Source organism: Xenopus tropicalis, chromosome 6 (assembly GCF_000004195.4).
Source record: "Xenopus tropicalis strain Nigerian chromosome 6, UCB_Xtro_10.0, whole genome shotgun sequence".
NCBI classification, from domain to species: domain Eukaryota; kingdom Metazoa; phylum Chordata; class Amphibia; order Anura; family Pipidae; genus Xenopus; species Xenopus tropicalis.
Window position 1 is genome coordinate 24840337 of NC_030682.2, and position 25331 is coordinate 24865667.

At 39.8% G+C, this 25331-nt stretch overlaps 1 protein-coding gene across 1 annotated transcript; it reads right to left on the bottom strand.

Annotated features, from left to right (window-relative positions):
* Nucleotides 1-3068: 3068 nt before the first annotated feature.
* On the bottom strand, nt 3069-24495 carry yme1l1 (YME1 like 1 ATPase). Its single transcript, XM_002933140.5, has 19 exons — nt 23977-24495; nt 18268-18399; nt 15963-16128; nt 15363-15461; nt 15091-15200; nt 14444-14594; nt 13846-13929; nt 13487-13569; nt 12934-13024; nt 12570-12722; nt 12154-12286; nt 11552-11614; nt 10236-10348; nt 9352-9507; nt 9005-9156; nt 7405-7531; nt 7237-7310; nt 6680-6766; nt 3069-5831 (listed from the first exon to the last, which is right to left on the bottom strand). Exons 1-19 carry the CDS (start codon nt 24259-24261, stop codon nt 5688-5690), a joined length of 2403 nt encoding a protein of 800 aa, XP_002933186.3. The 5' UTR covers nt 24262-24495; the 3' UTR covers nt 3069-5687.
* Nucleotides 24496-25331: the final 836 nt, after the last annotated feature.

Genomic DNA, 25331 nt, shown 5'->3' on the forward strand with positions numbered 1-25331 from the left:
TCCCCCTCTCATCTTATCTCTCTCCTTTTCCAAACTGTGCAGTAATCTGAGTCACCAGCAGCCAGAGTTGCAGCCTGGAAGCTACTATGACCAAGCTAAAATGGCAACTGCTATCTTAAACAAACAGAGGGAGCTTCTAGGGCTGTTTACTTAGGTATGGTAAAGCTTTCTGCAGAATAAATATATTGTTCTAGCTTGCATTATTGTGGCTAATCTATTGGCAGTAAAATGCCAAAATGCCTCTCCTTCTTTAAGGATTTAGATCCTGTTTGACTGATTGGTTCAACCAAACCCTAATCAAGCAGAGTTCTGAGGTGTGGCCTAATCACACACCAAATCCTGGATTTGGCAAAATCCCTAAAAATTACTAATAATAATAATGTAGCTACTATTTCCACTCTTAACATGAAGACAATATTCATTTTGAGAACACTATACCTCTGTTCCATATTTGTATTTATAGATATAAGCAGGAATAACAATATTTCTTTGGAAGAAGCATTCTTGTTTGATATCAATACAAAAGAACTTAATCCAAAACAGATAAAGACGTTACTATGGGGGATTGTCTAACTTTGGTAACAGAACATAATCTACAATTGCGAGATAAAACAGCCATGATTAAATATTAAGTATTTACATATGTTAATACATTTACAATAGGTTGGCTGCTAATATGTAAGGAACCCCAAATGAATTCAGTTGCTAAGTATTGCAGCATTGTGCCGCCATCTTGTTTACTTTTGGCAGTTCTGCATTGGCAGACTTACATGCACAGTAGAGTAAAATTAAGGTATTGTACTTTACGATCGAAATCTGTGTTAGGGTCACCTGTAAAAGGTAAGTAAGATGGAGTTGAAATGCTGCACTACTTTTTTCTCCAACCTGAGGAAACTTAGCATCTAATGTACTGTCAACCCCCCCCCCCCCCCCCCCAAGTAAATCCGGCAATTTAATAGAAAAGATAGTACAATAGAACATTAATTCATGTATACGACATATATGCAATTACATTTAAGCGGAAGGAGGTGCTTGTCCTATAGAGCTTACTATCTATGTGGGTGGGTAACATATAGGCAAAAATAGGAGGAAATGCCTCATTTAACAACAGCCCCCCCCCCCCCCATCCACTGCCCTTCACTTATAAAGCTAATGAAAGCTTAATCCTACAGCGGTACGGCGAGCAGTAAGAGATCCTTGTTGGTTATGCTATGGGCAAATCACCTGTATGGGCCAGTATGGGCAAGTATAGGCAAGTATAGACAAGTATAGACGCGTAGACAGCACCACATTTGTCACTGTGACATTGCCTTGGAAAAATATTGGTGACAAACAACAGACACAACCCCCCATGTGACATTAGCCTAATGGTTCCTCTTAAAAGTCATTGTGAATGTTTGCTTTATTAAAAAGGACAAACAAAAATGGTTGGTTAGGAAAATACATTGCGTTTCACATTAGAACGTTAAAGCATTATAGTTTAGCTGATAATGGTGCACATCTCTGCCAAGAAGATAGCATGTTACCTGATGGAATTATAATTATATTTAGATATCAGATTTTGTTCTCTATGTGCTCAGATGTTAAGTGTTAGGAGAGTCGGCCTAATTACCCCATGATTAATTTATTTTGTTTAAATGTTAGTTGTTCCTAAACTGGAACCATTAACAAAGCACGTGGGGAATGGTATAATTACAGATCAATAAATATTTGATTTTTATGGCATTACGAGCCGGTCACCATATGTCAAGTCAGTCTTCCATAATGAGCAATAAAAGCTTACCTTCCAAAATTTAGATAAATGGCTTGGTGAGTCTGCCCATTTTTATTTACTGTACACACAATATATTTTTCCTTTAAATATAATCACTTTTGCTTGTGAAGTAGAGCATAAATTGCAATTTGCTTAACTGATCTTTAAGCATTTTTTGCCAGCCAGTAGATTATTGTTGATACAATGGTGTAAAATTCAAAGGGGACGTAAATATTCTAATGGTGCTCACTTGAGCCTATGATTAAGTACTGGGTAAGAATGAAATGCGTTAGGCAAGACGTATGGGGTTTGAATACATTTTAAATGGATTATAATTAAGAGAAGATTTTTTTTAACTTTAACATTGGTGCAGATTTATATTTGTTTAGCATTTTCCTCTTTGGCCACTAGAGGATTTATGCACTGACTTTTGTATTTATGATGCAGTCAGTACTATTTTCTCTGTAATAATAAAACAGTGCCTGCTACTTGATTGTAACTAAGCTGTATAAATCCATATTTGGGGCAAAACAATCCTATTGGGTTTATTTCATGTTTAAATGTTTTAGTAGACTTAAGGTATGGAGATCTAAATTATGGAAAAACTCCAACAAATTCCCAGCTAATAAATTCCATACCTGTATGTTTGTCTATGCAAATAATACAGGTATCGGACCCCTTATCCGGAAACCCATTATCCAGAAAGTTCAGAATTACTAAAAGGCCATCTCCCATAGACTCCATTTTAATTAAATAAATCACATTTTTAAAAATGATTCCCTTTTCTCTGTAATAATAAAACAGAACCTTGTACTTGATCCCAACTAAGATATAATTAATCCTTATTGGGGGCAGAACAATCCTATTGGGTTTAATTAATGGTTAAATGATTCCCTTTTCTCTGTAATAATAAAACAGTACCTGTACTTGATCCCAACTAAGATATAATTAATCCTTATTGGGGGCAGAACAGCCCTATTGGGTTTATTTAATGGTTAAATGATTCCCTTTTCTCTGTAATAATAAAACAGTACCTGTACTTGATCCCAGAAAAGATATAATTAATCCTTATTGGAGCCAAAACAATCCCTTTGGGTTTAATTACTGTTTAAATAATTGTTATAGTAGACTTAAGGTAAGAGATCCGAATTACGGAAAGACCCCTTATCTGGAAAAACCCAGGTCCCGAGCATTCTGAATAATGGGTCCCATACCTGTACATTAATAACCTCACTAATATACATGTCTGCTTCACCTGGTCACTGCTCACTCTCCCACCTCATCTTTTTTACATGAGGGAAAAAACACACACAAACAGAGTTAAGATTTTAATTTTATTTACATTATTAAATATGTTTTACAATTTCTCAATTTACACGTCAGAACAGAATATTTTATTGCGTTCAAACCATGGAGAGTACAGTAAGCAGCTGCAACGTGCAATGGGCATATTGCTGACACTGCTGTGTGGGAAACCTGCTTACAGTAAAACCTCAAACGAAATACAATATGTTCCTAAAATGAAACTCTACATCTTGATTTATTAAAAAATAAACTCTGCATTGTATAATGGTCATTTTGTTTTCTACTACAGTCAAGCAACGACATGGCTGGCTGCTGTAATGTGAAGGTTGGAAGAAGGGCGAGTCTCCCAAACAAAACTAGTGACATGCTGCACACACATTACAGCATAAAGCAACCAATGGCTCATTAACTTCCTGACTAACAAACTTCATGGAACAAAATTCCATCAAAATAAAATTCTCCCATCAAGGTGTCATTTAAAAGCATAAAGCCTATCATTAAAGGAGAACTAAAGCTTAAATAAGAAGTAGGCTAGAATTGCTACACGTTATGTTTTGGGCTTGTCTATTAGCCCATGATGACCACTGCACTTTAGACCTTTGTCTCTGAAAATGCCCTTTTATTTTTAGCTGTTTCACAGCACCGTATCTGGGCTGGTGATTTCTGAAGAAGTTTGGCGTATTTAAGGGGTGGTTCACCGTTAAGGAAAATGTCATAGAATGTCCTATTTCTAGCAACTTTGCAATTGGTCTTCATTTATTATAATTTTTTAATAATTTGGCTTCGTCAAATGGGGGTCACTGCAGCTAAAAAAAAAAATAACTTTCACTTTGCGAGGCTACAATTTTATTATTATTGCTCCTTTTTATTCCTTATCTTTCTATTCTGGTCCCCCTCCTATTTATATTCCAGTCTTTCACTTAAATCACTGCCTGGTTTCTGAGCTAAATAAGACCCTAGCAACTGGAAAGCTACTGAAATTCCAAATTGGACATCGTCTGAACAAAAAGCTTAATAACTAAAAAAAGATAAAAAATGAAATGAAAACCTGCAAATTGCCTCCGAACAGGACTCTCTATATCATACCAAAAATTAATGTAAAGGTGAACAACCCCTTTAACGACAGCCTAGAAAACTAAGTCCAGAGTCCCCGACACCCAAAAAATGGCCTAAGATGATCCAAGGATGGAAACTCGTGATGAACAAGGGTTCATCACTGTTACAGAACTGCTGGACCTCTGAGCTTCTACACTAACTTCAGTGTATAAAGTACAGTATTTCTAGCCATATTCATTCTTGAGTTATTCTTTAAAACTTTGAAATGTCAACTTCAAGCAACATGAGATTGGAAAATAGAAAAACAAATGGAAAATGTCCATTTCACAGCTAAGCTCACTGCTAGGAAACAACTATGCATATACAGAATGGATCAGCTTACCAGGCCAACAGCATTACAGATATCCCCATGGTGTCTTTATATTGTACTGCTGCATGGCTGTTGTAGAATGAACACAACTAATAATGCATATAGAAACCAACACACATAACAAGAAGGCTGTCTTTCTCACATACAGTAATTAGAGATGCAGAAATACAGGAGATGGAAGCAACCTAAACCTGATGGAATAAGCATGAGAAGTGCACCAACAGAGACAGAACAGCATTTAATATAGGACTGCTCCAAGTCATATAGATTGGTGCAGTGACCATAAAACTTACAAAGCTCTCGGCAGTTTTCATCCCCACTATTAAAAAGTTAATTACCTACTGCTGATATACCTAAACGCCTAGTTCATAGCACTCAAAGGTTCAAGTCGTCATGGCTGTCCCCCCATGAAAACAAACTAAAGCTTCACCTCCCATAAGATAAAATGTAATTTAAACAGTGAAGCTTTAATCTACTGAAGGCCTCTGTTCTTAAACCACAGAAGTATTTCAAAGTACATAAAATAATGAAATGCCTCTAGTGTGCATTATACAATAAATGCAGTGAAAGGTGTAAATGATTGGCTATTGTGAGAGTGATTTGTTATGCATTTATGTTGGAGCTCTCTTCTGTTGAACAGAGACACTAAAATTCAGTTGATAAATGCTACCCTCCGAAACGCACGCCCACACTCACTATTTATATACATTTATTTCAGAGGAACTTCCTATCACTGCTCAACCAAAGTAGCTGTAACACACTAGATCAGACGACAGGCATTAATGGATGATGTATATGTAAGACTCTAGCATATACATATTATAAGGCAACATATGAATGGATACCCATCTGGGCATATACAGTGAAAGCCCAGAACAGATCTATCTGCAGCCAGCCTGCTATATGTAAGTAAAGACATCAATCTTGCCATCTGCAATGTAGACATCTTACTTGGGATATCCTATCTCGTTCTGTCCTGAGTTATTCTTTAGTAGATCTCAGTTGCAATTCTGTCTCCCTATTTTAACACATGTGTAGTTGAATAATAAAACAAGGGAAAATACAGAGATCAAAAAGTCAATGAATATTTTGGCATATAGTAAAGTATAGGTAGATATAAAGAATGGACTTGCTGCAGTGATGATAAAACAATGAAAGAGATAGTCCCCATTAGATAGAACACACAGCTGAATGGGTGCAATATCATCTGCTCTCCAGTTTCCTCCCTTCTAGCACAACCTGAATTTCTTTGGCATCCAAAGTTTCATACATCAGTAGCGCTTCTGCCAAGTTTTTGTGCTCCTTAGCGTGGGTCTTCAAAATGTTCTTAGCACGTTCATAAGACTCCTGGGAAATGGTAAGAATAAACAGGACATGCTAATATGACCTTAATTGGAAAAACATGCACTTGTACGGCACTATGGACTTACCCAAACCCCTACACCTACTTCCTTTTTAACACGTCTCACTACCTTATCTTCTAAGCCAGTAGTTTAGCGGTTTCTGACTTATTCAGTCCAAGACCCCATATATAACACTGTTGCATCAGCCATAGTTCAAAGAATATATAGGGTAGTAAATATGTTTTTACCCTAACTGACCTTTGTACTGGGCTTCCCAGGGGTATCTGTGCTAGTAATTAGGCACTGTCCAAAACTGGCCTTCGATGGGGTACCCCTAGGCGACACTGCACAACAGTTGGCGAACCACTGCTCTACGGTGACTTTTTAGTACATATAAAATGGTGCCTTAAGTAAAATGCCTATGTCCAATCTTTTGCCAAAAGTGTAAATAATAGAAGCAAGAATAAATGAAAACTCTGCTGGGCACATGTACTAGGGGAGAGCTGTGTATTGCCCCTAACACTGGAGTATTGAATCAATGTTGTTTACAAGCAATCAAATGCTTCCCAAAAGGTTAATAAACATAATATCCAGGGGTAACTAGATACCAAAAAGTCTCATGGAGTCCTAATAGTTATGGAACACATCACAGTGTTTGACTGGCCAAAGGTAACTACTGTCACAGCTGTGATGCATAGCCATATGGTTGGTATGGTGTATGTGAAGCAACTGTGGCTGTGTATGCAGATGGCATGTACAGTTTATGAACTAGGGCACATACCAAAAATACTGTATAATAATGAGTAGCTCTATACAATAGTTTGCAGCAGTAGCCCACATTCCAGTACCTACCTTTAGAAGTGTTCTGACTTCTTGCTCAATAGCAGCTTGTGTTTCTGGACTCAGTTTCCCTGTATCAGAGTAAGTCATCACTCCTAGCTGTGAACAAAAACAAGGAGTCTGTAGGTACCAATATCAAACTTCATGTACTATCTGTAACTATGGGGATGGTTTGCATTAGGAACTAAAATGGTCCACTTTGCTTCATTTACCCCATATGTTTCCTACTTTACTACTGGTGCTAGTAATCAAATAACTGTATTCTGTATAATTGCCACCAATTAAATTAAAGCGATTTGGTTCACCTTTCCATGCATACAACCTTGGGGAGTGTTCAAATTTGGAGGCATTTATAGAGGCCCTGCGCCTATATAACTACTTTTCCCAGCCAGCTGGAATGTATAATGCAGTTGCGACTCTACTATATAGTTCTTATATGTGCTTGCAGAAACACACACCGCTACTGCATACAGGTAAATTAAATGTGCAACATAATTTCATAAGCCAATTTGAATGTGCAAGAAATAGGTAAAATTAATTTAAAAATGAACTAAAAAAATGTTCTTTACCTTTTCACTCATTCCAAATCTTGTCACCATCAGCTTAGCTATTTGTGTAGCACTGTCAAAATCACTGGATGCACCTTGTAATAAAGCAACAAAAAAGCCATTCAATCTCATTTATTGCTGGCGACAAAAAGTAGCAAACACAAATGTAAAATGTGCCTTGTGGGCTACCTGTGGTGATTTGGTCAGAGCCGAAAATGATTTCTTCTGCTACTCTTCCGCCCATGCTGACATCCATTTGAGCAAGAAGCTGAGATCTGGTCTCACTCCAGCGATCGTTCTCAGGCAGTAGGGACACCTATAATTGATTTGAGGGAATTTGGGAGTAGGTTAATTTGATTACAAAGGGGCAGCACTCCTGAAGCGTGGCAAAGAACCCATATTTACAGCCACTGGGATCAATTCTGTAAAGGGGAACTCGGTGTATCTTTATTACAGAGACTACACACCACACTCTATTTAATTAAGATGGAACCAGGTATACCAAGCTAGGCAGCTGCAGAAGACCAACTGCATGTAGAGTACAGCATACCCAAACTTAGTTTTATTGTGACCATTACATCTTTAAAGGAAAACTATACCTACAAAGTGAATACTTAACCAACAGATATTTTATAATATGTGACCTATTAAAGAATCTCGCCAAACTGTAATGTTATATATATATATATATATATATATATATATATATAAATATATATATCAGTAAATATTGCCCTTTTACATCCTTTCCCTTGAGCCACCATTTTGTGATGGGCTGTGTGCTCCCTCAGAGATCAGCTGACAGGAAATAATGCATCTCTAGATGTAACAGGAAGTAGTGTGGGAGTAAAAGGCATAACGGTGTCCATTAATTGGCTGATGGGGCCTAGCATGTATGTGTGCCTTGGCTTGTTTGGGTGCTCTGTGAATCCTATGATCCCAGGCTGTGGCCCTTAATTCTTAAAATGACAATTTTCTATTTAGGATTACCCAATGGCACATACTACTAAAAAAGTATATTTTTATGAAAACTGTTTATTTAGATGAAGCAGGGTTTTACATATGAGCTTGTTTATGCAATATATTTTTATGGAGACCTACATTGTTTGGGGGTATAGCTTTCCTTTAAAGAAGACATAACAAATACGCCCATTGTGTAAAAAAACAAGAATGTGCCAGTGCATAATACTCCTCTAAAAATAGAAGGAAGGTGTTTTAAAAAGATGTGTTTTGTGCGGATTTATTGAGAAATTCCACCCAAACCCAACTAGTTCGACCCATCTGTTCCACTTCCTGCGGTTCCTTTCCCAGGCTGTGCAGGGGAGTCGGCAGCACTCAGTACACTGCACTGTAGGACAGGAACCAATCAGCAGCTAAGCTGACCTGATAGGGAACTGAAGCCTGTCTTTGCTTGTGTGAATGCAGGGCTGTGATTGGCTATCCGCCTCCTGCTAAGCAGATAGCAGATCTATAGGGTGTTTCAATAAAGGCACCGTTTTTTGTGATGAGAGAATCTGTACTGTTTTTCCCAAAAATTCAAGAATGTTTTAAAAGACTCACAAAGCAGAGAAAAATTCGTGAAACGGCAAAAAAGATGCGCGCGACAATTTTGCTGCGGCAAATTTTTGCACCTGTTTCGCAAATAAATCCGCCAATGGTGAAAAGCGGAAATTTGCCACAAATCCATAGAGTAAGAATTATTGTGTGTGTGTGTGGGGGGGTCAGTTATGCTATATATCTCCTTTAAGATGCAAACAGATGGCAATTTGAAGAAATCACAGTAACTTACATGTCCAAGTGTGGGTCCCCTGGGCATGATTGTAGCTTTATTAATGGGCATGGCATCCTTGGTATAGTACGCAATAACTGCATGGCCGGACTCATGGTAGGCAGTGATTGTCTTGTTCTTGCTGTCTATCTCTACACTTCTTCTTTCAGGTCCTAAATAGTGCACACAAAGGAAAGATTTTTATTCTGAGATTGCTGCACCATTATAGGTCTATAAAAATGAAACACATATAGGTAATTACCACTAGATATACATTTAAACAAACACCTTTGGCTATACTTGCTGGTTTGGCTTAAACAAAAGGAATTCACATAAGGATGTTCTGCCACAATAAGTAGTTAACTCACCCATAAGTATTTTGTCCTTGGCGAACTCCAGTTCCTTCATAGTCACCATGTCTTTTCCATCTACTGCAGCCTTCAGTGCAGCCTGGTTGACCAAATTCTCCAGTTCTGCTCCAGAAAATCCTACTGTTCCTCGGGCAATAATCTCCGGGTCAATAGCTGTAGGATTCATTTAAACAACACATAAACCAACAATATTTAGACAGAAAATATCACATTACAATATACAAGACAATCTGAAAAAAAGGATCATTATTTTGACAACCTAAAGGCCATGGTACATTCTCTAAACATTATGATAATCTGGGGCAAGTAGAACCATTTTTTTTTTTTTTAAGTCTCCTTCTCCTCACGGTAAGAATTAATCTTTATTGTCAGAGTGACCCTAAGCACAGACAAAATACAATAAAGGAAAGATTTTTAGCCTTTTAAGGGGACAGTATATACAAAAAAGCACCTTTGCTAAAAATGGGCACAATAAATAGAACTAGTGTTGAAATTACATTCTGCCATTATAAAGCACTAATTACATTTGGGCTATTTTCACTGCTCAGCACCCCCACTTCCTTTATAAAGAGGGCAATTCGTCCAGAGCTCCCTTTCTACTATGAACAAACAAGCCTCTCCCTTCTCTAAGCAGCAGCCTTTGAGCAGCTCATTATCAGATGCTTCCCAGTGAACTGGTAATTAGTGCTAAAGTGAAACTGGCTTCATATTCTTGTTTAGTACCAGAAATAACAAACCATAAATATTTTTTAATCAAAACAATAGGCAAAAGGTATGTTCAGCATAAGCCCTATGCATTAAGCTTGTGCTGAAAAGGAGTGTATACTGCCCCTTTAACATGGACATCAGTATATATTAAAAAAAAATAGAATTTAACTTACACACATCAAATTTGATTTTGCTGAGATACCACTTCAAGATTTCAGTCCGGCCCTTCACATCTGGTCTGGGGACGGTGACCTGCATGTCAAACCGACCAGGTCGCACCAAAGCACTGAAGGAAAGGGGGGGGAGGGGGGAATTAGTAAGAGTATCAGCTGTACTGGAATGCTGGCATGCAATTTTCTATAGATATAGGCATTAGCTTCAATTCTATAGTACTAATTCATGGTTTATCCCTTTAGAGCAGTGTTCCCCAACCAGTGGATCATGAGCAACATGTTTCTCCCCAACCCCTTGGGTGTTGCTCTCAGTGGCCTCAAAGCAGGTGCTTATTTTTGAATTTCTGGTTAGGAGGCAAGCTTTAATTTTAAAAACCCAGTGTAATTGCCAAGCAGAGCCTTCTGTAGGCTTAAAGTCAACATAGGGGCTACCAAATAGCCAATTATAGCTCATTTTCCATGCTCTTCCATGCTCTTTTTCCATGCTCTTTTTCCATTTGAATGTGGCTCACGGGTATAAAAGGTTGGGGACTGCTGCTTTAGGGTATGTGCATTTGATTTACAGAGCTTACTATGTATTTCTAAGCAATGGAGAATTGTAAGCTCTATGGGGCAGGGACCTCCATCCTCCATGTCTTTGATGCTTAACTTATTGCAACTGTATCTTGTATTTATTTATTTATTTGTATTCATTGTTATACTGCGTATTTATCTATTATCTTAATAACCCCGTTTGTATTAATGTATTCTACTGTACAGCGCTGCGTACATAAGTAGCACTTTATAAATAAAGATATACATACAATGGAGAATAGATTTAGAATGTAGTTCATTAAAAAAAGTGCATAAGGGTAAACAAGAGCAGGACTTTTCTTGGACATGGCCAGGCTACTGGCATTAGCTCCATTACAAAATATATGCATCACCTAAATCCAAATGGTTTCAGAAGTCTAAATAGTTCTGTTTAACTTGCATTATCATTTTAATATTGTATATTAATGCTTATATTCAGACTTGATAAACATTTTTCCTATTTTATTCCTATATATATATATATTCAATAAATTATGGATTCTGCAATTATCTTTAGGTAATTTAGAGAGAGCAAGTTTATTGTATTTAATTTTTGCAGATAATTATATTTTTATTCAGTTTTGGGGTTCAATTTATATGTTAAGGGGGGAACAGTGAAAAGTAACTTTATTATTTTAGAAATAAGAAGAGTTCCTTATAATCATGACATGAATATTAATAAAACATATCTGCATTGAGAGGATTATACAAAAAGAAAACCAAACAAATATAGTTGCACGTACTTATCCAAGGCTTCAGGGAAATTTGTTGCTCCGATGATTATAACACCTTCATTTGGTTTAAATCTGGAAAAACAGAAGATCGAGGAATGAATTCATGAAACCATCTAGAATGCTTTAGGTGGCTTTACCCGCATTACATCTCTACATATGAACTCATGTACTAGTCAAGTACAGAATACATGGAATAACTGAAAGATAACAAATTAGGACACTGGAGATATGTTACGTAGAGCAGGGATAGGCAGATTTTGGTGCTTAAGATGTTGAATACAAAACCACACTTGCAGCATCTCTCAAAATGCTCATTGTGGCATCCTGTGAGTTCTAGGTTTTCAGCATCTGGAGCCTCAAAAGGGAGCCTAACTCTCTTACTAAGAATGTATAGTTAAAGACAACTGCTATATGTAATAAAAGGCACTAAGTTTGCCCAGGAGCAGTAACCCACAGCAACCAATAAGGGATAGTGAACACTAACACCAGCAAAAGAATGAAGGAGTAACATTAACATTGTGCTGGTAAAAGCAACCAATACCTGTACTACAGACTCAGAGCAAGGGGCAAGGTACTGGGCAAAATCATTCATAAAAAAGCAGAGTCCTTACCCATCCATCTCTGCAAGAAGTTGATTAATGGTTTGTCTTGAGTAGGGGTGCATGGGGGATTCTATTCTCTTGCCCCCAACTGAATCCAGCTCATCAATAAATATAACACAAGGTGCATTGCCTTTTGCTTCCCCTAGATAAATCAGAAATAATTATAAATGCATTTTGAATGACAAATCAGATATTAATGTTTATTGTACAGAATCTCCATAACATGACAGCACAGGTAAGTAATATTTTCTCACCACTAAGTTGCCTTTCCATTCAGCCCTAAGGAGATAGTAATAGGCAGCTGCCTTATGTATATATTATGTACACATATTCAAGCAGACTTCAAACAATTATATTTATAAGAAAATAAAAGATATTACAACATATACTCTAAAGCTACTGCCAGTGACATGCAAATGACTTACTGAATAGATTTCTAATGCGACTTGCTCCCACGCCAACAAACATCTCATCAAATTCAGAGCCTGAAGCATAGTAAAAGGGAACATCGGCTTCTCCTGCAACGGCCCGTGCGAGGAGGGTCTTTCCGGTGCCAGGTGGGCCAACCAGAAGTATACCTGGAAGTATCAGATTACCAGTTATACCAATAATATTGGCACAGTGTATCAAATGTCCTTTTAAAAATAAACAACCAAAATTTCTAAATGTTGAACTGTCTGAAATTCATCATTAAAATAAATGGTAATATATTATACACATACTTCACTTGTCACTTTATAAAATGACTGCAAATTATACATACTCTTTTGGCCAAAGGAATAAACTCACCTTTGGGAAGTTTGCCCCCCAAAACTGTGAATTTCTGTGGATTTTTCAAAAATTCAACAACTTCCTGGAGTTCGTGTTTAGCCTCTTCAACCTGTTCCGAGTGAAAATCCATGTTTTGTATGATAAAGTATAAAGGATAATACCTAGGCTATATTACATTTCATTGTAGTTTTATTATGGCAAAAACATGTGTTGAGACCCCTCCCTGTTGGATGATACCAAGGTGGTCCTCCACCCAAAAAATAATTTTTTTATTAGAGAAAATAAAATAGAATTCTATACAACTTTTGAATATATATTACTGCCTCTAACTTACTAAAGGGCAATGGCAGAGAGTACTTTATATATCACTCTCTGCAGGCAACAAAGTACCTGGGAATACCTTTGAATTGCTGAAGGTAAAACAGGCATCTGAGATTATGCACAATCTAGCCAAATGAATGACATGCAAATGAAACTAGAGAGGAAGGGGAGAGCAGGGTAAAATGACACAATACAGGGAGTCAGTGCCCCCTTGGTTAAGGGGGAAAAATTCCAAAAACATCATACATACCCCTTTCACGTGTTCAAAAGTAACATTTTTCATGTGGATGGGATCAACAGAAGCATCAAGACCTGATGTTGTCCTGAAACGAACTGCAAAAAAAAGAATCATAAAGGTTGACTGTGTACATTTTAGAATGTAAGCTCTTGCAAGCAGGTCCCTCCCCCTAGTGGCTCCGATCCTCATTTAATGTAACTGCAAACCATTTTTGTGAATTGTTTATATGTACATGTTAACTGTTATGTCTTTTGTACCCCTGTATTATGTAAAGCGCTGTGTAAATTGATGGTGCTATATAAATAATAATAACATAATCAGTAATACTGCTTCAGTGTAAAGTCCATACACCTTTCTAACAAAGTCTTTACCTGACAAAAATGGTGTTTTTGACAAGCCGTATATCCCGAGCAGCAACAGAACCAACAGGAACAGTCGTGTCCTCCTCAGTGAATCTGTGAATTTCCACAAATATAATTTTATATTTTTACATCATCATTTCTAAGGTGCAATATAATGAAGAAGAAGAAACATTGTCTTTAACTTCACTTTTATGTTTCAAATGTTTCTTAGACTGGAAATGTATACCCCATTTCTATAAAACATATTTCTTTTATGGGGGGGTACTATATGGGCGTCCAGGCTTCCTTCATAACAGCCACAGGGCTCAAAATTTAATTCTGCAAGGCCTGATCCTGTGTAAAGTAAAGGGCTCACTATAGACATTTACTTCTATTAACTACTGCAGTGGGGGTGCAGACATGTATACTGCGCCAATATGACTAACAAGATCCCTGGACCTGTTTTGGTCAAGGTATTAATGGATTTGCTGAGTACAGCTTGTGCTAGGGCAAATGAAAGTAAATGAAGACAACCAGAATAAAATAACACATCTACCAAATGCTGACTGCCTCAGATATATAAAAAAAAAGTAAGGGAAAGTGGAGCATTTGTAGCATATCTGCTTACCGTTTGTTCTCTGGGTGAGGGCCTGTGCTTTTAGGAACCCTTCAGCAAATCCTGTCTTAAATGCATCCTGATGTCCATCTGGGATATTTTTATTCTTAACAAGTTTATCCAAGTTGTCCACATCTGGTAACCGATCCCTCAACAAAAACCCCTACAAAATACAGCCAAAAATATCTGTCTAAAAAATATGATCTAAACCCTAAAGCCAACCAAACCAATGGCAAAATGTGCACTTTATAAGACATATAATTTACAAACACAGAGTGATTATCCCTTATTAAAGTGAGACTTACCCTAAAGGTGGCAATACATGTTACAATAACAATCTTTCCTGCAACCATTGGTCCACTCCGCTAATGTTAAGGGCTAAATCGTCAGATATGCAGGAAGAAACAATAGAATTCAACCTCTGACAATTCAGAATTAACCTACTGTCGATGTTTGTGTGGCTTTAAAGCCACCCAATCAAAAATTTCCACCCTGGCTGATTGACGAGATGACCGATATCCAAGGCTTTTGCCTTGTTTCGTAGGATAATATCGGTGTGTGTATGAGCACCTTAAGAGGGTATTTCTTCCACAAATGTCAGGACCCCCCTGCATATACATAAGTAACAGACTGGCTTCTGTGTGTTTTAAAATCATTACCTTCATGAAGGACGGGGCAGTGTTTTCCATTTCTGAAATTCTATCGGAGGTTGACTGCAGACGCCTTGTTTTTACTTTCAGTGTTTTAAACCCACGAGACTGAATGAAAACTTAAAAGACAAATTCATATAAGAATATATCATGACTGTGTAAATATATTCATGGCAACTTAAACATAGGTATTTGTAGACAGATGGATAGATACACACACACATATATATATATATTTTTTTTTTAACTGTGTTTTAATACTGCAGAGACCTAAGACATACCTGGCCAGTACTGGAGATCAGTGCAGATTAGTTTAAGTGGGCTGGGCTGTTGTCTGAGTATGGAACTCGAGCGTAAAGTATTGAAAACTCCGGAAAATCCTATAGCCAAAAAATAAATTAATAAATAAGCACAAAGTAATTTATACTGAATGTTTTCACACAAATAATAGAGAAATTCACCCTTTTTACACACAAATTATCATCACAATGACTACAAGGCTAAATCCATTTTCAAAAGGATTATTCTTAAATCTGTTCCATGACTTTCTTCCCATACAAATGATATACCTACATGCTTGCTAATCTCAATCCGCCTCTTTGTGGTTGCAATATACAATGACCTACAATTCCGTTCTGTCCTAATGGCACATGTCCCAATGCTGCACAGATATAATGCAGAAAAGGCTATGTGCAAGGGGTTAGTGCGACGGCTCCTGCACTGCAGCCCTTTGTAAATGGGCCCTCTAGCCTCAGTCACCAGTCAAAACTCTCTAATGCTAAGGGCTTTGGGACATGCCCCCATGCAATCAAAGCTCAGTACGGTGTTCTATGAGAAGTGCTACATAACCATAATATAGTCATTATCAATGAGGAACACACCATTCTTGTTCTCAAAGAAGGACTGTGCAGAAACGTAAGATGTGTGCCACTGCGCCGGACGTTTCTTTTTGTCTGTGTGGATGCCAGGAAGAAGCTGATCAAAAATCTTGTCCAGTTGCTTGATTCGCAGTTCAGACAAGCCCAAGTCTCTTAGATTGAATGTAGGCTTTAGGATAAAGGGAAGACAATTCTGAGGGTTAGTGAGACCATACTAACAACACGTGCACCTTTTTGATAAAGGAGACATATACCCTACTGTAAAATTGCTTAGAGATCTTCCGAGAACTATTGCAGTTTGCATTAATTCTTCTTTCAGATTTCATGATGACATTAACAGCATTAACAGAATATTAACAGAATAGCAGATTTCTCTTATATTGCTTGAAGAGTAAGAGCCAGCTGTGCAGCAATGGTCAAACAAATACTTTTCTCACTCAAATTTACATTTCAAAATAACTTTAAAAATTGATTTAATAGATGTATATTAGAAAGTTGCTTGGAATTACATTTTCTTTCTAAAATATTTTAATAAGTATAGAGAGATATAATTAAGTAAAATAAAGTGAAATGAAATGAATAAAACTCCCCCGAGGGAGAAGGGCACTAAAGGAATTGTATGGTTACAGCCCACACAGGGGGAGAGGTGGCCTGACTCCCGAGGAGGGCTATCAAGACCTTGTACTTTTAGGGGCATATTTATTATAGTGTGTAAGCCCACATCACTGGCGATATTGCCCACAGCAACCAATCAGCAATCAGATTTGAACGGTTGAAGTTAGAAAACAAAAGCAAGGATCAGATTGGCCACTAAGGGCAACATCACCAGTGATGTGGGCTTACACACTATAATTAATATGCCCCTTAGTGCCCTCTCGGAAGGTGGTATTAACCCTTCAGTGTCTATGTGCCCCTGAAACGAAAGAAAAAATTATATTTGAACTGTGACAAGGGTTTGTATGTTCACAAAGAGACTAAGGGGAACAAGTGCGTACAACAGGAGGTGTACATGTACACGTGACAGTGGGCTGTTCTGTTGCAGCTGATCATAACAAGTGTTACGTGCCATGGATCAATATCACACGCTAGGCCAGAGTTCAGGCAGGACATACTGGGAAGGTCAAGCTGCCAAGGAGCGATAAGAGAGATGCCAGTGCTCAGAGTCTGCATGCTGGCTAGAATTACACGGCTTGTAACTAGAGCCTAAAGACTAGGAAAGCTGTATCCTGTAAGCCTCAGTGAAACATGTAAACAAAATAAGTAAAGTAAACATGTGCCTGAAGAACAGGACTGTTTGCCCTGGCAGCCTAAATGTACCCCCTTTTCAAACAGCAAATTTCATGGGAATTAATACAACCATTCTATTGTCACCTGGGCTTTTTCAGCTGGTACAAATTAGAAGAGATACAAAATATAAATTGGAGACCCAGTTTAAAAGTTTCTTTGAAAAGATCCATTGAAAGCAGGGGTCCCTGTGAGCCACATATTCAAATGTAAAAATAATCGTGGAACAACACAAGCATAAAAAAATAAATTAACCTCGATCATTGTTGTATTTATAAAATGTCACAATAATACTTGAATCGTTCAAATGAAAATTTCGACTTTACATTTCGAAAATCCCAAATTTTTCAAATTGAAAGTATTGTTAAAACTCGAGAAATTCAAGTTTAAACGGACATACATTTCCATGAATCCTCTTTATTTTTCCCAAACAGGAATAGCTTCAGTAGCCATTTCTTGGAAAACAATAATGTGTTTCACTTGAAACTGGGTGAAATAGAAAACAACAATGGGAATAATTTCCCCTTGAAGATGTGTGAAAAAGAAAACAATACCGGGATTAACTTCTCCTTGAAAATGTGTCAAGAATAGGCTGTCACTGACTATTCTATGCCTTTACTATTCAAAGCCTCCATAGGACTCAATGGTACTTGACAGATCAAACCTGCTGAATTTTTTTTTGACAGATAAAAGTTAACTGAATATTAATAAAACACAAATTTTGGGGGGAAATGTTTCCATAAAACTTGAATTTTTAGAGAAAAAAAAACCCATTCATAAATCTCGAAAATATCTAGAAGTAGAAAAAAATTTACTTTTTCTAAAAATGTGCCCCTAGTAATTAATATAAAGGTGAACATCCCCTGTAATACACAGGAAATACTTTCCATCACATCATGCTACCAGAGGGAAGCCTTGCAAGGTTTACATAACAGTGTGCTAGCCACAGGCTTAAACCATAAATAAAACTGAATAGAACAACCTTGAAGTCCATGTTGTAGGTCTTGGTGGTTAAAGTGTTTACCTCGTTGCTGTGAGTTTCTTGGTCAGGGCACACATCGCGCTGAAGACTCTGGATTGAGGCTGAACTGGGGAAGTAAGCTGTGGTTTTTGGGGTGTGGAAGGCTGTGATAAGGTGACTTAGAGGTACTGTGACCTGAAAGGGAAAGTAATACAAATTAATATGAGAGCACTGATTTGGGACAGTGACAAATAACCTAATGCAGTCACCACAGGCCAAAGGAACCTTTTTATAGACAGTCTACAATAACAACACAATAGTGTGGACAACACGATAGTCTACAATAATACACAGTATAACATTCTAAAACTGGGAGTGTGGTAGCCCAAATATGAGTTTCCTTTAACTTAATTTAATGAGACTAGAACAACAATAAAGCAGTGATGATGATAACACAAAGACATTTTCAGAAAAGAACAAAAATAAAGAAAAGCGGTTGGGCAAGTAACTCAACACTGAATGATGGACAGAAAAAAATGGCAAATATTTCAGTTCTACAGTGCGTCACAGGCCAAAGGCTAAGCATGAAGTAGAAATTATCTGCCAGTTCCCCAGGAGGCAGTTCAAGCACTACAACCACAGCCCTTTAGCAGGGAAGATCTGTGCCCCCGAAGATGCCCCATCTTCTTTTCTGCTGACGGACCCACTCACAATATACATATATAAATAAAAGTTTGAATTTACAAATCTGATTATAAATTCATATTACATAGAAGCAATGAAATCAGAATTGACTACCAACCCTGTAGTTTCAGCTTCTACGACATTCTATTCAGATGTAATGATACTTTTTGATGACCCCCTAAACTAAAATAGTCTAACAATAGATTACAGGGCTGCTGAACCCCTGGCCTAGTATTGTACATTCAGTATATAAAATAAAGCATTTCTACGCTCAAAAAATCTTTTGCATCAGCCCAAGTGCAGGCTCTAAGAGCAGATTTTGCAGTGAAACTGCAAGAATCCACCCCGTGTGGCACTGGCCTTATATCTCCTTTAGGTGACTAGTAGCATCTTAAGGTTGCATTTTATCATCTAACACAGTGATCCCAACCAGTGGCTCAGGGGCAACATGTTGCTCCCCAACCCCTTGGATGTTGCTCTCAGTGCCCCCAAACCAGGTAGTTATTTTTGAATTCCTGACTTGGGGGCAAGTTTTGGTTGAATAAAAACAAGATTTCCTACCAAATAAAGCCCCCTGTAAGCTGATAGGGTGCATAGAGGCCCCTAATAGCCAATCATAACCCTTATTTGGCTCCTCCATGAACTTTTATGGTGCTTGTGTTGCTCTCCAAGTCTTTTTACATTTGACTGTGGCTCATGAGTAAGAAAGGTTGGGGATCCCTGATCTAACACCTACATATCAACCATTTTTGCAACAAATGTCCTGTCCAATAGTTCTGTAGAGGCGTAAAAGACATTTGATCTCTATTTATCTTCAATAAGCAACAACTAAAATGAGTGTGTGCTACTCAGCTTATCTGTTTTCTGCTATGTAAACATGCACCTTATGGCTGAGGGGCTCGCGGGCGACTAATCTCCCCATCCCACTGGCTATTTACATTCTGGCCGGTGGGATGGCATTTCGGGGGGAATAGTCACCCGCGACAAGGGAGATTTGTCGTGGCACGACTAATCTCCCCGTGTGTCACAGCCCTAAAGGCCACTGTATCCTCTCTCTTCTGTGTCTTTACCTGGGCTGATGCAGTGGCACAAAAGAGAGCAGATTTAGTTGGAAGGGCCCAGTCTGGAATTAGCCTATAGTTTTGTTTCAGTCTGTTGGCTGTCCTATGGATACACAGCAAGCTATTTACATTTTTTACATTGCATTAACATTTATTTATAAAGCGCCAACATATTCCGCAGCGCTGTACAATATGTGGGTTACATACATTGGACATACAGAGTAACATATAAAGCAATCAGTAACCGATACAAGAGGTGAAGAGGGCTCTGCCCAAAAGAGCTTACAATCTACAAGGAGAAAGGGTTGAGACACAAGGTGTGGGAATGGGCATGACCAGAGTTGTGAGAGGTGTGGCACAGGGTATTGCTAAACTAGATTAGGGTAAGCCTCTCTAAATAAATGTGTTTTTAGAGATCTCTTGAAGGCAGAGAGATTGGGAGAAAGTCTGACAGTTTGTGGGAGCGAATTCCAGAGAAGGGGGGCAGCCCTTGCAAAGTCTTGAATGCGAGCGTGTGAGGAGGGAATGAGAGAGGAGTTGAGGAGCAGGTCAGTAGAGGAGCGTAACAAGCGGGTTGGATGGTACCTAGAGATGAGTTCAGAGATGTAACTTTCATGGCTTACTTTGTTATTCATTGTGCAGTTGAAAGTTCACCACTTTCCTATTTGCCAAATGGGTTTCATAATGGGTTTCATACTTTAGTACTCTGAATGTCATTCTATAGAGTGCACTTCCCTCACAATAATAATTCACATTTGGGTGACCTCTTTGGATAAATACATGGATGGGAAATTCCAGGTGGCCCGGCTCTGCTCTTCTGTAAATACCATTTCCTTCCATGCTATGCCATTATTATCTCTACAACTCAGGGACATACAGTATAGGGACATGTCTATGTGAGAGTGATGAACATACAATTAGATGTATATATAAGGAATAACTTAATTGCCAAATTGTTTCACAACATTTAATCCTTGTTAAAACTCTAGTGCAAAGCCCAACTGTCTATCAGAAAGAAATGATTTTTATCCTTGCTGGCAGGCCCCCTGTAGCCCTGTTGGTGGTTACACTTGCTGGAGGGATCAGTAAAGGTCTGGGGGCTGTGGCCCTAATAAGTCGTTCCTAATGTCCTGTCCTAGGAACATGGAGGTAGCCAGACCACTACTGCGCTGCTTGCTATAAAACCGGATCCATACCCTGTGCTGGTAGCCAACAGAGAATGCAAGTTCAGCATTTCTCTAGTGACCCGTAATAGGTGTTAAAGGAATTATGCTGGAATGCTCACAAGCAAGCGCCTAAACTGACACTATTCCCAGTGGCTCCAACCACACATCACATTACACAATAGAGCATATTAAGCACACCCACCACTAAATGCTGTTCAGGGACGTAGAAAGGTTAATTAGTTAATGCATAAACAGAGACTGTGCTTTTTGTACCCATAGGCGGGGGGGATATAAGAATTCAGTGGCCGCTGAACTTTTTGGCTACACCTGCTGCTTCCCAATACAATACCTATGGCCTGACCAATGAATGCATCTCCCCAAGCCAAGCTAATTCTGGCACAGCACGCCATGTGCTTAATTTTTAAGGTGGCGCTGATTTCTCGTTGCTGAAATCCTGGGTTTATAATAGAGACACAGTAACTGTAGCATTGTTCTGACTGATGCAATCCACTGTAAATAAAGCTGGCCATACACGTGGCGATCTCACGATGTTTCGTACGACCGTCGGTCGCACGAAACATCGTCAGATCCGCCACACACCATTCAGGGCTGAATCGGCAGGTAAGGAGGTAGAAACAATAGGATTTCTACCTCCTTCTGCCGATTCAGCTCTGAAGGGAGAATTTTGGTCAGGCGCCTTCTATGGCGCCCGATCAAAATTTTCTAACTTGGCCGATCGGCGAGCCGACCGATTTCAGCAGCTTCCTGCGATATCGGTCGGCTCGCTGACATGCCATACACGCACCGATTATCGTACGAAACGAGGTTTCGTACGATAATATCGGTGCGTGTATGGCCACCTTAACAGACATACTTTTTATTACTGTTCTGACTGCTGAAATCTAGCATAAACAGACAACGTGTAGAACACCTTTCCGACAGCTCAAATCTACTGTGTATAGATAAAATACAGGGATAAAGGGAACACTGTATAACACAGCACAATACTGTTCCAACTGCTTAAATCCAATGTTTAACAAGAGACACAATGTTTAAAATGGTACTGACTGCTGAAATTGAGTCTAAATAACATACACACAAAGTATAACACTGTTCTGACTGCTGCCGTCTACTGCAAATAACACAATAAGTAGAATATTGTTCAGACTACTGAAATCTAGAGTATAACAAGAAAAATGAATGTGCACTTCCAACTGCTGAAATATACTGTATATAACAGCAAAATAAGAAGGCCATTCTGACTACTGAAACCTAGTACAATTAGTAGAATACGGTTTGCTACTGAAACCTAGTACAAATAGTAGAATACTGTTGTGACTGCTGAAACCTAGTACAAATAGTAGAATACTGTTGTGATTGCTGAAACCTAGTACAAATAGTAGAATACTGTTGTGACTGCTGAAACCTAGTACAAATAGTAGAATACTGTTGCGACTGCTGAAACCTAGTACAATTAGTAGAATACAGTTGTGACTGCTGAAACCTAGTACAATTAGTAGAATACAGTTGTGACTGCTGAAACCTAGTACAATTAGTAGAATACTGTTGCGACTGCTAAAACCTGGTACAATTAGTAGAATACTGTTGCGACTGCTGAAACCTAGTACAATTAGTAGAATACAGTTGTGACTGCTGAAACCTAGTACAATTAGCAGAATACTGTTGCGACTGCTGAAACCTAGTACAATTAGTAGAATACTGTTGCGACTGCTGAAACCTAGTACAATTAGTAGAATACAGTTGCGACTGCTGAAACCTAGTACAATTAGTAGAATACAGTTGTGACTGCTGAAACCTAGTACAATTAGTAGAATACAGTTGTGACTGCTGAAACCTAGTACAATTAGTAGAATACAGTTGTGACTGCTGAAACCTAGTACAATTAGTAGAATACTGTTGTGACTGCTAAAACCTAGTACAATTAGTAGAATACAGTTGTGACTGCTGAAACCTAGTACAATTAGTAGAATACTGTTGTGACTGCTGAAACCTAGTACAATTAGTAGAATACAGTTGCGACTGCTGAAACCTAGTACAATTAGTAGAATACTGTTGCGACTGCTGAAACCTAGTACAATTAGTAGAATACTGTTGCGACTGCTGAAACCTAGTACAATTAGTAGAATACAGTTGTGACTGCTGAAACCTAGTACAATTAGTAGAATACAGTTGTGACTGCTGAAACCTAGTACAATTAGTAGAATACAGTTGTGACTGCTGAAACCTAGTACAATTAGTAGAATACAGTTGCGACTGCTGAAACCTAGTACAATTAGTAGAATACAGTTGTGACTGCTGAAACCTAGTACAATTAGTAGAATACAGTTGCGACTGCTGAAACCTAGTACAATTAGTAGAATACAGTTGCGACTGCTGAAACCTAGTACAATCAGTAGAATACAGTTGTGACTGCTGAAACCTAGTACAATCAGTAGAATGCTGTTGTGACTGCTGACGTGCAGTGTATGAGAGACACCCATGGCAAATCAATGCCAATAGCACTGATACAAGAAGCAGGAGCCGGGACAGGGAAGGGTCGGGTTCATGTGTGGGAGGCACAGTGGTGGGTAGGACACCATCAGAGCAGCAGAAAGCCGGCATGGCGTACCATTACTGCCTCTGTGCCAAGGGGAGGGCACTGCGAACCAGACGCCAATAAGTGACAGGGCCCAGCAAGCTGACAGAGTGGCCCCATGGCTGCAGCCCCGGGACTCATGCCCCATAAGCGAAGACAGCGCTTGTATGAAACTACAACTCCCTGTATCCTCCCTGTATAGCGGCAGGTGGCTGGGGAGCCGGGAGTAGTAGAGGCAGGGCCGGGCCTACCAGCGGAGACGTACCTGCGGCTGCACGGTGCTGCACAGAGAGAACATGTTCCCGGCAGCTGTGGGGTTACCGCAATGTGCTTCTCCCGAGCGAAACGAGCGCCGATCAGAAGGAAAGAAACCGGCTCCGGTGTGATGCAACAAAGGTGACCAGGATAACCCGGCGAGCAGGAACTTCCGGGGCACTGATATCACTTCCGCTCGTAGCGGAGTTTGCGGTCCGGTGTGCCTTATAGTTCCGACATGTCGGGAGGCACAGGGAATACTTACCTCACAACTGTCCCGCTTTTTATGCCTCATTCCGCTGTCCCGGATTTTCTCTTTAATGTCCCGCTCCCTCACCTCCTGTCAAATACCTCACAGAGTTATAAAAGCACGATATTATCTCTCTGTCCCTCTGTCCCTAACCAGCACCTCCTGTCAAATTCAGCAGTGAGCAGGAGGGGCTGGGAAGGGATCGTGAAAGAAAAGATCTGGCTGTGAGGATTTGACAGGAGGCCCGATCAGTGAGGGAGCAGGGGGACTGGGAACTATCTGTGAGGGAGCAGGGGGACTGGGAACGATCCCTGAGGGAGCAGGGGGGCTGGGAACGATCCCTGAGGGAGCAGGGGGGCTGGGAACGATCCCTGAGGGAGCAGGGGGACTGGGAACGATCCCTGAGGGAGCAGGGGGGCTGGGAATGATAGGTGAGGAAGCAGGGGGGCTGGGAATGATAGGTGAGGGAGCAGGGGGACTGGGAACGATAGGTGAGGGAGCAGGGGGGCTGGGAACGATAGGTGAGGGAGCAGGGGGACTGGGAACTATCTGTGAGGGAGCAGGGGGGACTGGGAACTATCTGTGAGGGAACAGGGGGACTGGGAACGATAGGTGAGGGAGCAGGGGGACTGGGAACTATCTGTGAGGGAGCAGGGGGACTGGGAACTATCTGTGAGGGAACAGGGGGACTGGGAACTATCTGTGAGGGAACAGGGGGACTGGGAACGATAGGTGAGGGAGCAGGGGGACTGGGAACTATCTGTGAGGGAGCAGGGGGACTGGGAACTATCTGTGAGGGAGCAGGGGGGCTGGGAACGATAGGTGAGGGAGCAGGGGGGCTGGGAACGATAGGTGAGGGAGCAGGGGGGCTGGGAACGATAGGTGAGAGAGCAGGGGGGCTGGGAACGATAGGTGAGGGAGCAGGGGGGCTGGGAATGATAGGTGAGGGAGCAGGGGGGCTGGGAACGATAGGTGAGGGAGCAGGGGGACTGGGAACGATAGGTGAGGGAGCAGGGGGACTGGGAACGATAGGTGAGGGAGCAGGGGGGCTGGGAACGATAGGTGAGGGAGCAGGGGGGCTGGGAACGATAGGTGAGGGAGCAGGGGGGCTGGGA